Source organism: Leucopleurus acutus (genome assembly GCF_964270905.1).
Source record: "Leucopleurus acutus genome assembly, chromosome: 14".
Taxonomy (NCBI): Eukaryota; Metazoa; Chordata; class Mammalia; order Artiodactyla; family Delphinidae; genus Leucopleurus; species Leucopleurus acutus.
In genome coordinates this window covers 19,634,517-19,648,111 of record NC_139156.1, presented here as the reverse complement: position 1 = coordinate 19,648,111, position 13,595 = coordinate 19,634,517, and the positions used below count along the sequence as shown (strand labels likewise).

General features: G+C 38.6%; 1 protein-coding gene across 3 annotated transcripts in view; it reads left to right on the top strand.

The window, feature by feature from the left end:
- Positions 1-12,092, top strand: part of MXI1 (MAX interactor 1, dimerization protein) — a gene marked incomplete at its 5' end in the record, with an annotated part of 99,426 nt that extends 87,334 nt beyond the window's left edge. For all 3 annotated transcript variants that reach the window (XM_082854197.1, XM_082854199.1, XM_082854198.1), the window contains 3 exons: positions 3,981-4,095; positions 4,727-4,898; positions 8,305-12,092. In XM_082854197.1, coding sequence (XP_082710323.1) covers positions 3,981-4,095; positions 4,727-4,898; positions 8,305-8,468 — 451 coding nt within the window. In that variant the 3' untranslated portion in view covers positions 8,469-12,092. The remainder of the gene's footprint in view (positions 1-3,980; positions 4,096-4,726; positions 4,899-8,304) is intronic.
- Positions 12,093-13,595: the final 1,503 nt, after the last annotated feature.

The window sequence follows — 13,595 nt, the reverse complement described above, 5'->3', positions numbered from 1 at the left end:
CAATTGCCTTATGTATTGAGGTGCTCTTATGTTGGGAGCATATATATTTATAATTGTTATATCTTCCTCTTGGATTGATCCCTTGATCATTATGTAGTGTCCTTCCTTGTCTCTTGTAACATTCTTTATTTTAAAGTCTATTTTATCTGATATGAGTAGTGCTACTCTGGCTTTATTTTGATTTCCATTTGCATGGAATATCTTTTTCCATCCCCTCACTTTCAGTCTGTATGTGTCCCTAGGTCTGAAGTGGGTCTCTTGTAGACAGCATATATACGGGTCTTATTTTTGTATCCATTCAGCGAGCCTGTGTCTTTTGGTTGGAGCATGTAATCCATTCACATTTAAGGTAATTATCGATATGTATGTTCCTGTTACCATTTTATTAATTGTTTTGGGTTTGTTTTTGTAGGTCCTTTTCTTCTCTTGTGTGTCCCACTTAGAGAAGTTCCTTTAGCATTTGTTGTAAAGCTGATTTGGTGTTGCTGAATTCTCTTAGCTTTTGCTTGTCTGTAAAGCTTTTGATTTCTCCATCAAATGTGAATGAGATCCTTGCAGGGTAGAGTAATCTTGGTTGTAGGTTCTTCCCTTTCATCACTTTAAATATGTCATGCTACTCCCTTCTGGCTCGTAGAGTTTCTGCTGAGAAATCAGCTGTTAACCTTATGGGAGTTCCCTTGTATGTTATTTGTCGTTTTTCCCTTGCTGCTTTCAATAACTTTTCTTTGTCTTTAATTTTTGCCAGTTTGATTACTGTGTGTCTCAGCGTGTTTCTCCTTGGGTTTATCCTGTATGGGACTCGCTGCACTTCCTGGACTTGGGTGGCTATTTCCTTTCCCATGTTAGGGAAGTTTTCGACTATACTCTCTTCAAATATTTTCTCTGGTCCTTTCTCTCTTCTCCTTCTGGGACCCCGATAATGCGAATGTTGTTATGTTTCATGTTGTCCCAGAGGTCTCTTAGGCTGTCTTTGTTTCTTTTCATTCTTTTTTCTTTATTCTGTTCCGCAGCAGTGAATTCCACCATTCTGTCTTACAGGTCATTTATCCGTTCTTCTGCCTCAGTTATTCTGCTATTGATTCCTTTTAGTGTATTTTTCATTTCAGTTATTGTATTGTTCATCTCTGTTTGTTTGTTCTTTAATTCTTGTAGGACTTTGTTAAACATTTCTTGCATCTTCTCAATCTTTGCCTCCATTCTTTTTCTGAAGTCCTGGATCATCTTCACTATCATTATTCTGAATTCTTTTTCCGCAAGATTGCCTAGCTCCACTTCATTTAGTTGTTTTTCAGGGGTTTTATCTTGTTCCTTCATCTGGTACCTAATCCTCTGCCTTTTCATCTTGTCTGTCTTTCTGTGAATGTGGTTTTTGTTCCACAGGCTGCAGGATTGTATTTCTTCTTGCTTCTGCTGTCTGCACTCTGGTGGATGAGGCTATCTAAGAGGCTTGAGCAAGTTTCCTGATGGGAGGGACTGGTGGTGGGTAGAGCTGGCTGTTGGTCTGGTGGGCAGAGCTCAGTAAAACTTTAATCTACTTTTCTGCTGGTGGGTGGTGCTGGGTTCCCTTCCTGTTGGTTCTTTGGCCTGAGGTGACCCAACACTGGAGCCTCCCTGGGCTCTTAGGTGGGGCTAATGGTGGACTCTGGGAGGGCTCATGCCAAGGAGTACTTCCCAGAACTTCTGCCAGTGTCCTTGTCCTCATGGTGAGACACAGGCACCCCCTGCCTCTACAGGAGACCCTCCAACACTAGCAGGTAGGTCTGGTTCAGTCTCCTATGGGGTCCCTGCTCCTTCCCCTGGGTCCCAATGTGCATACTACTTTGTGTGTGCCCTCCAAGAGTGGAGTCTCTGTTTCCCCCAGTCCTGTCAAAGTCCTGCAATCAAATCCCGCTAGCCTTCAAAGTCTGATTCTCTAGGAATTCCTCCTCCCATTGCTGGACCCCCAGGCTGACGTGGGGCTCAGAACCTTCACTCCAGCGGGTGGACTTCTGTGGTATAAGTGTTCTCCAGTTTGGAGTCACCCACCCAGCAGTTATGGGATTTGATTTTATTGTGATTGTGCCCCTCCTATCATCTCATTGTGGCTTCTCCTTAATCTTTGGATGTGGGGTATCTTTTTTGGTGAGTTCCAGTGTCTTCCTGTCGATGATTGTTCAGCAGTTAGTTGTGATTCCGGTGCTCTCCCAAGAGGGAGTGACAGCACGTCCTTCTGCTCTGCCATCTTGAACCAATCTCAAACGCACTTTTTAATGTGGACTTTGTTTAGTTTTAGCCTGTTCAGCAAGAGCACTCTGTGATCATGTGAGAGTCCTCACCTAAGAGATTTTCCAATTAAAAAGGAAAATTCTACTAAAGGTTCTATGATTTTGGGAAGCATAGCAGGGGAGGAGAGTGACTTTAAAATTGTTAAATCTCATTAAGGGGAATCCATTGATAATCCTTTAATTTAGGGCAAGTTTAAAAAATTTTTTTCCTTATCCACATTAGGTATGTCACGTTTCAGCCTGGAGCCAATTACTAGATTTTAGTTGTTGAACTCAATAAAGAGATTTGGAATGGAAATGCTAGCAGACCTTTAACTAGCTGGGCTAGTGGATACTGGAAGAATCTTGACAATTCATCTGCCAGATCTCTGACCTCACTACCCTTAATCATCCTTACTTGTCAATGACATAATTGGCTGCCTTATCATATCCCTCTTGGAAATGGCTAGCATTTGAGAATGTCTCTTGACATTATTTCTTATGTATTAAGGCAAAGAAAGCATAGGTCGGTGGTTGAGCTAGTAGACCGTTTTGGCCCTCTTTGAAGAAAAAATGGAGGATGTGTTCTGTTTGTGGGACAGTTGAAACAGTTGCTAAATGTTCAATATGGCTCTTTACAGAATAGAGCTAATCTATGAGCACATCTGTGGATTTTCTTTTCAGATATATTATTAAGTGATTAATTATGTTATACTTTATGAAGCACAGGACCAGATATACGAACTAGTATTGTTTCAGGGTGGAATTATGTACCCAGAACTCTCATCATGGTAATCATAGTTCCTGTAGGGTATAGGGAATATAAATTCATGAGGCTCTCTACTAGCATTTACAGAGAAACTTTCCCTAACTTGCCCATAGGGTGGGTGTATCAAAGAATACAGTGACTTTTAGTGAAGAATTCTGTCATGGCTTTTTTCCATGTGTAGAAAATTGGAGGTGGTGGGTAAGGGGTAGTAAGAGGGAAGAGGGAGACAGAAATAAAAATGAAAAGCTAATGATAGCTGGTACACTTAGATATTAGGAAGCAGGGGACTATTTTATGGGTTGTTGTTTCAGTGGCTAGAATTGATCTCAGGGCCATACATTTTGCCTAACCCTATCCTCACTGGCCACAGAATTTTGCTGTTTCTATTGTGTTGGATCATATGAAGTTGCCATTTTTATAAGTGAGAAATGGTTGAATATCAGAAATTTTGTATGGTTCAGCCTAATACATAATAACATAAACACTGTAGGATGGCTACAGTTGTGGAGAGGGGTGTGTGTGTGTGAATGAAAGGTGGAAGGGAAGAAATGGAAATTTGTGAGCATTTTGGGGTGCTCTGAAGCGGAAAACCTCTATTCTAGCCTGTGGTTTTACACATTCAAAATCAAATACAGTTGCCCAAATATGTTTTCCTACTTCCACATTAATACAGTTGAGACAGTTTATGGGGCAGGTTAAAATTAAATCACCTCTGACAGAGATAACCATTGGGGATAATAATCCGAAGTGACCGATGTTTTCAGAGTACAACAGAAATGTCAGAAACTGAAAACCTGTAGGCACACCTTCACTTGCATGCAGATACTTTGTTGAAACTGAAGAATTAGGGGCGTAACATGGTTATAGACTGAATAATGTACAAATTCTTATTTGTCTTAAAATAGGCTTTAGGATGTTTTTAGTGGAATATTCAGGCTGTACTGATTGGACTTTTTTGTCTTTCTTAGACGAGCTCATCTTCGCCTGTGTTTAGAACGCTTAAAAGTTCTGATTCCACTAGGACCAGATTGCACCAGGCACACAACACTTGGTTTGCTCAACAAAGCCAAAGCACACATCAAGGTAGGAATTTTTTGTCATATTTTCACATGATTCTCAGTCCTGCTCTCTTTTTAGCAATGATTCCTATTCATATATATCAGCTAGCACAGTGACCTCCTTTAATAACTGACCTCAAGAGAAATTTTCTGAAAACTTATCCGCTAATCTGATGGGAGCAACATAACCTGATTACATCAAATTGTTTTGACAGCGTGGTCATTTGAAGAGCTGAGAATACTAGGAAAATAACAATTACTCTGCTGATACCCTGAAGGAAGGCAGTTGTGCCCTCTGGTGGAGATGACTTCATTTGGCTGTGTCTCTCAGTAATTTTCCATCAAACTATATGGCAGAGCAAGTTTCTCTTTTATGGTGGTAACTTGACAGACTTTGAGAATTCTATACTGTTCTAGTAATGTAGCATTCATTACACACACACACACACACACACACACACACACAAAGTGAAGAAATAACTATTTTTCATGTTTAAAAAATATATACTTATGTATGTTTTTATGTATACACACACATGTATAGTCATTCATGTTTTCTCTGTCAAAGAAGAAATCTTTTGAGATGTTAGGTAGGAATCAGTTTTATTGTTTGTACTGTACCTCACACAAACTTAAATATCACTTTATCATTTTAGAAACTTGAAGAAGCTGAAAGGAAGAGCCAGCACCAGCTAGAGAATTTGGAACGAGAACAGAGATTTTTAAAGCGGCGACTGGAACAGCTGCAGGGTCCTCAAGAGATGGAACGAATACGAATGGACAGCATTGGATCAACTATTTCTTCAGATCGTTCTGATTCAGAGCGAGGTAGGCAGTGAGCTTCTTTGCTAATGAAACACTAGCATCCCTGTATCTGAATTTAGAGAGGGGAGGTTGGGTGGCATTGTATTTGCTTCCTTTTTTGCCAACATTGAAGGTAGCATTCTAGATTTTATGTAGTCACAACATTGTCTAGCAATGCCTGTATGAATTATAGAATTTTTTTTCTTGATTATATGTATATTGAAAATTTTCCACTTTGAAACAATTTTAGACTTAAAAGTTGTAAGTTTTCTGTAGAAAATTGAGTTCTCATATACCCTTCACCCAGGTTCCCCTAATGTTAATATCTCATGTAACCATAATAGTTACTGAAACCAGGAAATTAACATTCATGCAATACTATTAATTAATCTATAAACCTTATTCAAATTTCACCACTTTCCCCAATAATGTCCTTTGTCTGATCCAGGATCCAGTGCAGTATCCTACATTGCATGAGATATTTCTTCAGTCTTTCTTTCATGACCATGACACATTTGAAGAATATTGGTCAGTTATTTTATGCAGTGTTCCTCAATTTGGGTTTGTCTGATGTTTTTCATTAGATTGAGGTATTATACATTTGGGGGAAGAAATATCACAGAAGTGATGTTGTGCCCTTCTCAATTCATAGTATCAGGAAGATACATTATGTTGATATGTTTTATTACTGGTGATGTTAATTTTTTTTTTTTTTTTTTTTGTGGTACGCGGGCCTCTCACTGTGTGGCCTCTCCCGTTGCGGAGCACAGGCTCCGGACGCGCAGGCTCAGCAGCCATGGCTCACGGGCCCAGCCGCTCCGCGGCATGTGGGATCTCCCCATACCGGGGCACGAACCCGTGTCCCCTGCATCGGCAGGCGGACTCTCAACCACTGTGCCACCAGGCAAGCCCTGGTATGTTTGAATTAGAACCCAAACAAAGTCTACATTACATTTGTTTGTACTTTTTAAGGTACGGTTGGCCCTTGAACAACACAAGTTTGAACTGCACAGGTGCACTTATGTGTCGATATATTTCAATAAATATGTGCTACAGCACCTACATGATCCATGATTGGTTGAATCTGCAGATAGGGAGGGCTGACGGTAAGGCTAGACTCAGATTTTTGACTGTGTGGAGAGTTGGCATCCCTAACCCCCTGAGTTGTTCAAGGGTCAACTGTACTTCTAATCTATAATAGTTTTCCCTTTCCCACTTTTTTTTTCAGTGCCAATTATTTCTTGTAGAACCTGGGAAACTGGGCCATTTTTCTTATAGAGTTTCCCACATTCTAGATTTGGCTGAATGAATCCTCATGGTGGCATTTAACATGTTCTGTCCCTCATATTTCTTGTAAACTGGTTGGTAGATCTAGAGGCCTGATTAAATTCATGTTCTTTTATGAGGCAGGAATACTTCATGGCGCTGTGTACTTCCTGTTGCATCAGTGTTATTTTTGATTGTCCCATGATAGTGATAACATTGGTCAGTGGGTTCAGGTGATGTCATGTTTTATGCAGATTTATCAACCTTTCACTTAATAGTTTTAACGGTCATTGATGATTGTTGCTCAATCAATATTTCATTAGGTGTTACAAAATAGTGATTTTCTAATTCTATCATTCTTCTTGTGTTTATTAACTTTTTCTTCTTTAAAGAAGAATATTTCCTCATCAACTTTTTTGGTTACCCTCAAATAACCAAAAAGTGGGTACCTCCTTGTACCCACCCCACCTCCAAATTGCAGAGAGAGGGTATGTTTTCATCATTATAAATGTTCTCATTTTTTTAGTATTCCGAAAGTGCAAGTACCTTACCAAATACCATTCTTGTTCTTCTTTGGCAGCTCTCTTTCCCAGAGTTACAGGAACTTTTTTAGTAACATCTCTAGTCCATTTGGCCAGAACAGTCTCTCATTTTATTTTGTTTTGAGTTCAGCATGCTCTGTTGGATAGGGTGTCTTGATTTTGTTTCCCAAATGTAGGTTGGATGAGTGTTCTGTGATACTGGGAAACACTAAATAGCCTGTGAAGCATTATGGATATGAAACAAATAGTTATGAATTCATAGGATTATTTGTACAGCCTGTTTGGACAACTGCCTGCATTGTAAAAACAGATTGCTAGGGCTTCCCTGGTGGCGCAGTGGTTGAGAGTCCGCCTGCCGATGCAGGGGACACAGGTTCGTGCCCTGGTCCGGGAAGATCCCACGTGCCGCGGAGCGGCTGGGCCCGTGAGCCATGGCCGTGGAACCTGCGCGTCCGGAGCGGCCACAACAGTGAGAGGCCTGCGTACCGCAAAAAAAAACCCCAAAAAAACAAAAAAAAAGATTGCTAAAACTTTTAGAAGCAACAAGCCCTTTTGAAAATTATGCTCTTTAAAATAACTTACTCTGTCTTCTTGCACTCAGCTAGAATCTGTGTTTCCTAAAGTGATTGTGTGATCAGTGTGAATAGCTGAAATCAGTGCCAAATGTGAAACATCAGGCTTTGAGTTTGTTTTAAGAGAATTGAAGAATATTGAGTTCATCCTGTCTGTTATGGGAGGAAGTGGTCTTTCAACTGCCTTTAAAAAAAAAAATGTGTATTGCTTTTTATATATTATTGGTGATTGTATATGTAGTATTTAACAATTAAAATATCTATACATAGCTGGGTCATATATGTATTTAGATTTTTTTTAATCATGTTTGGTTTTTGAAGTAAAGTTAAATACCACCAGTATTAAATAAAATGCCTTCACTGTAATCTTTACTGTAGATCTAACTATAATCCAGAGACTTTTAAGACTCATGCCCTCATTTCAAGCTATATTTGATGCAAGAGAATTTAATTGAAGACAAATCTCTCAGAGTCCACTTTATAATGACTGGCTAATTTTGGTTACTGAATAGTCAGAGATCTTTATGATGAATCCTAGAAGTCTATCTGTAAAATAATACCTAGAACTATCTGTAAAATAATACCACCAAAGGCCCGGATGGATACATTTTTCTAGTTCACCTGTATTCAGTTTATGCTTTTTCCCCCCTTTAAGGCAACTCTGCTTAATAAAGATCACTGAGAATTAGTTTCTAGTTTAATGCAAAACAAATGTTGTTAAACCACTTGGGGTTGGGATCTTTTAATATTAAGCACTAATTCCCAAATAGGTCAAGTGCTTTTGGTGGAAGGTCTAGACAGACTGGTGTCAAAGGCTTTAGTAAACTTGCTGCTTAAATTGAGACCACCACTGTATACCAGACATTTCCCTTGTAAAATATATCCCTGTGTCTCTTAATCTTTGGGTCCTTCTGTTCTTCAGAGATCACTGATAATAGTTTGTATAACAGTTTATACTACAAAAAGTAGTTTCTTTTCCTCATGCCCCCCTGTTCTTGAAGGCACACGTATACTAGATTACTAACATTCTTCCTTTTTTCCCTTTGGCAGAGGAGATTGAAGTGGATGTTGAAAGCACAGAGTTCTCCCATGGAGAAGTGGACAATATCAGTACCACCAGCATCAGTGACATTGATGACCACAGCAGCCTGCAGAGTATTGGGAGTGACGAGGGTTACTCCAGTGCCAGTGTCAAACTTTCGTTCACTTCCTAGAGCCCAGCATGACATAACAGTGCAGGGCAAAATATTCACTGGGCCAGTTCAATCCAAACAATCTCTTAAATTGGGTTCATGATGCAGTCTCCTCTTTAAAGCTAAACAAAACTATACTTGAATGGAAGGGTCAAGAGACCTCTGTTTAAGCAAATACTTAGCAAAAAGTGGAGCAGAGGCTCCCTCAGCAGAACAAATATTCTAATATTCATATCTGAAAATCAGTTTCTAATGGCAGCAGAAAACGTGTGAAATTTTCTCGATTTGATTTAGTTGACTTGAAAGAGGACATTGGAGATTCCATCCTCTTTTTCTTTTCAAGTTTGCTCATACTACATTGATTGAGTAGACACATTTAAGGATGGGATTATGAACACTTACTGAGCTTTTTTGGTCCTAAAAACAAAAATCAAACCTATAGTAATGACAAGACAAGATAATCAGGCATTAATCTTGGATAGCTAAAGAACTATTAAAACTCAAGCCTGGGACAGCTTCTCATGAAGCCTGTGGATGATCAGTTCTTTTAAAAAAAAAAAAAAAAAAGCTCATTTCATGCTCTGCAAAGGGAGAGACTCCCATGAAGCCTTTTGAAAGGGATCATATGCAGCTCAGCTTTCTGTTGGATTCCATGCTAAGCAAGCTAACCTTATCCAGCATTGTTAGCACTAGGGCACCCAACCGCCAGCTCTACAGTCAGCTGCCCTTAGGCCCTTGGGTCTGTGTGCATGACACCCTCTACCACACAGGGCCTGAGTTCGGATAGAGGGGCCAGAAGGAAAAAGCTCCATGTGCCTCTGTGTCTGCGTGGCCAGAAGAGTTGTGCACACAGATTAGCAGGCCAAGGTCTGAGCCATGGCAGCATTTTTATTTCAGATTTTGATAACTGTTTGTATGTGTTGAAAACCAAAATGACATCTTTTTAAAGCTTGTCCATAAAAAACATAGACGTCTTTTATAGTGAAAAACACATGGGAAAAAATCATCTATTTTGATGCAGCATTTGATAATGATAAAACACCTCACACCTCACTCTTTATAGTGCACAAAATGAATGAGGTCTGGGCTAACTAGAAAAAAGGTCAATGCTGTTTTTGTTTTCTTTTAGAATCATTACCTTTTACCATCTTTTAACCATCTGATATCTATAGTAGACATACTATCATAGTTAACATAGTTAAGTTCGGCACTTGTCTCATTTTAATGTAAAGATTTGCTTCTGTTTTCCTACAGGCAGTCTCTCTCCCTCACAATCCCATTGTGCAGGTGCTATTGTTGCTCTTGTCAATATTTTCAGAAATGTTATTTTAAGTGAAATTCTAGCCTGCACTTTGATGTCACGTGTTCCCTTTTTGTCTTTCAAACTCCCAGGTTCTCCCCTGGCCCTCTCCCTTACCCCAGGAAGCCTTGGAGACCTTACCCTGGCTCTTTGGACTTTGTATACTTTAAATAATTTAACTACCCTTAATTACTTAAAAAAGAAAAAAAAAAGCTTTATGATTTTCATAACTTATTGCTGATTTTAATGGGTTAATTTCAGTCCTGTAGTTTTATTTTGTTTAGATAGGGCTGGGCAAGGAAAAAGAAAATAAAGACAACCATATTTAGCAGTGCAGTTGTGTGTGTAATGTTAGACCATCCTTTGTAAGTAGCACTTTTAACAGCTCTCACTGCTTCTATATATGAAGTGAACCATCTTGGTCATACACAAGGCCTCATCATATACTTACTTGTTCTTGTGCTCTTCCCGTGCCTCCAAAAATATTTTGTCCTTGACTGTGGTATGTTTGAGTGGAAGAAGTTCTTTGAAGTAGATGTGTGAAAAACTGCATGCCTTTAGAAGCCCATTATTAGAACTTGCTACTTCAGGTGCTGGGGACTTAATGAAAAACATGATAAAAGAAATTCATTTCTGTGGCCCAGGTAAATTATTTCTGGTTTCATTTATAATTACTCCTGGCCAGGTCAAAATGTTGCTCTATATGTTTGCTTATTTTTGACTTTCCCAAAGGAGACAGTTTGAAGACTCTGCTAACTACCATGGAAAATAAATGGAAGCCAGTGACAGAGCTTCCATTTTGTAATTCCCATGGCATTCACTTGCATCACTTGCCGAGGGCTGGAATTTGGGACTTCATTTAGGTGAACTTGAGGTGCTGCAATTTTGTTGTATATGTACAGGATGGTGGGCTGGGAAGCCTTTGTCACGAACCTATAGTACCTATTTCAACTGCCCCCTAAATTACTCCTTCCCTGAATTTGTTTTCCTTGGGGGAGGGGGATGGATTGTATGATGAATAAGTATTAATTTTTTTTAAAGACAAATGGACTTTGAAGATACAAAAAGTTAACTGCAAGAAATAAAAATTGTGAATGAAGAACACACGAGTGCTTTTTGTACCGCCCTTCTCTATGAAGGAAAAAATATGAATGAGCATATCTTGAGGCAACTATCTCCTTAAATGTCTATGTTTATACCACTTCAGTGGTCTGAATTAATGGCAGTTTAATCATTGCCATTTCCTGTTCAGTAATTTACAACAGGTGCCTTCTTGACTGATAATTCCACATAACCTAACTGCAGATGGTTTAATGTACCCAATAATCTTAATTTCTTCAGGTAGGACACAAAGCCATTTGTCATTCTAATTATCTGTTCTCCAAATAACTTTTTAGGGAATCCCTTTGACTCTACTATTATTCAAATTGAAAACCAATCTGGAAGTTCCCATTTAGTCCTTACTAACCTGAGTTAACACTGCCCCCTATGTAAAATGTCTGAGTGATAAATTAATAGGTACAGGTAAATCCTATTTCTGTGCATATTATTACCAAAGAAGATTGTGATGAAGTCGTTGCGACTCTAGTTTCTGATTAGAATAGGTATGAGAAACTCCAGCAGAAATGCCTTTTCTAGGGCCCTAACAATGACAGTTTTTAGCATTATGAAGGGATTTTAAAAGGCAATGAGGATTGTTCAGGCAAGGCTTCTAACCTAAAGCCACACTGCATCCCCGGTCATTTCTCACAAGGAAATGGTCTACCCTTTCGGGGAAGGGTTTTTTTGAGGGTTTGTTTTCTTCCAATTGAAGAAGCAACTAGCTGCCCTTTTTCTTTTGTTATCCTTCCACCTCAAAAATTCCACACTCCCTTCCAAAAAGAGCATAATAGGGGAAGAACAAGCATTTTGATTACATTTAAATAGCAGTTCTAACATTCGCTAAGGACCCTGGGCAACATACTAAATTTCTTCATGGAGACTTGTTTCCTCCTGGAAAGTTGATAGAAATACTACCTCTATTTTGAAAGACTGTTAAGGATTAAAACTGATATATATAGACTGAGTGAACTGATGAGGATGATAATAATTTTTGACTTTCTGTTTGAATAAAAAAAGAAAAAAAAAAGACTTACAAAAGCGGACACATGTGGATCCATGCCACCACCACAGCCCAGGAGCATGTAGTGCCAGAAGGAAATTAACAGGTGTTATACTTCTCTACTTCCTCCGATGAATGCAGCCTTCTAATCTCTTCATCCTTAATCTTGAATTTTAGTTATTCTGACTCTGGGTCTTGCAGAATAAAACTATTAATAAAATGGTTCATTTTCACAAAATTCTGTGGCAGGTTATACATTGTAAGAAGTAAATTTTGACATCCTATAGAAATTTTTAAATAAAGCCTTTATAAGATTTATGTATCATTGGTTTTAGTGATTACCTGGTCTTCCTAAAAAAAGGAAAGGGCCTGAGCTTGAGTATGTTATACACTGATAGTAACCATTGCATAATAAATTGAGTGTCCTAGTTAATATTTTAGTGCTGGCCTCACCATGAAGAAAAATCTTATTGGCCTAGGTACCAGATCCAACAGGAAACTAGTTTTCTTTTGGAATACATCTGATTCTTGGAAATAATAAGCGTAGTTCAAAATAGATGTACTGGCTGACAGCTTCAGTTGTTTGTTTTACCTTTCTATATAGTAATTATTAGGGGAAATGGCTTAAATGAAGCTCTTACAAAGTACTGCCAACTTCCTATAATTTTGGAATATTTTCTATTTTTTCAAGCTCTTAGCTATGGAAAAATGCTTTTACTCTTTACTAGTAGGACAATAACTGGGATATTTTAGATTTTCACACCAGGGTACAGAATAGCATTGTAAAAACATAAAAGCCATAAAATATCTCTAAAATGTATGTAAGAAATAAAAATTTAAGAAGTCAGTTGTTTCTAAATTAGCAGCTTCATCACACTCACTCTGAAAGCTAGGTCAACTAAACCTGACAGGGCTTTTGGAGGGAAAAATTCTGAGCAAAAGAACCAAAGGGATACTTACTCCTCCTTCCTGCATACTTCTGAGCAATTAACAATTGGGACAATTACCATCTATTAAAGACTAGCCTCGCTACGGATCTCAGGCTTCAACTCTAGTTTTCCCAGGATGTAGAGTCAAGTGTTTCCTCCAAGCCTGAATTCTTTGTTTCTCTGGTCAGAAATTCACTGCATCTTGCTAAAGTGAGTACAGGGCTTGAAAGGAGAAAAAACAAAAGCACATCAGTTTCACCAAAAAAGGAAAATCATGAGCCAGCAAAATAATAACCATGATTTTTGTGTGAAGTAGCTCTTCACACAAAAAACAAACCTTTTCTCCCAATGAGAATAACCATAGCTTCTTTAGCTGTGCTCTTAAAAAAAACTAACTGGGGAAACAAGTTACAATTTTAATAATTCCAGTAACAAGTCCATACTGGTTTTGTAAAAATGAACTGGTAAGGTGCTTGGTGGAAGTAAATTGCCAGTTTTTATTTCTGGGAACTAAAAGATGACAAGTAGCCATAATTTGATATTTTTAGTTAGTTCAGCTGTCAGCTAACCCAAGCCCAGCATTATTCTCAGATCTGCTTTTCGCCACTCAAGGCCACAAAAGAACCTTTACATACTTAAGCTGAATGGCAGAAAAGGCAAGCGAGGACCCTCACAGAATAACACCTTCATCTGTTTTTGTTTGTTTGTTTTACTACTTTTGGCTAGGCCAAAACAAATTCTTAGAATGTCAATATTACGGGTTTCTGAACCTCTTGAGATGTTTCTTAAGAATACGTCTATACCCATCTATACAGGTA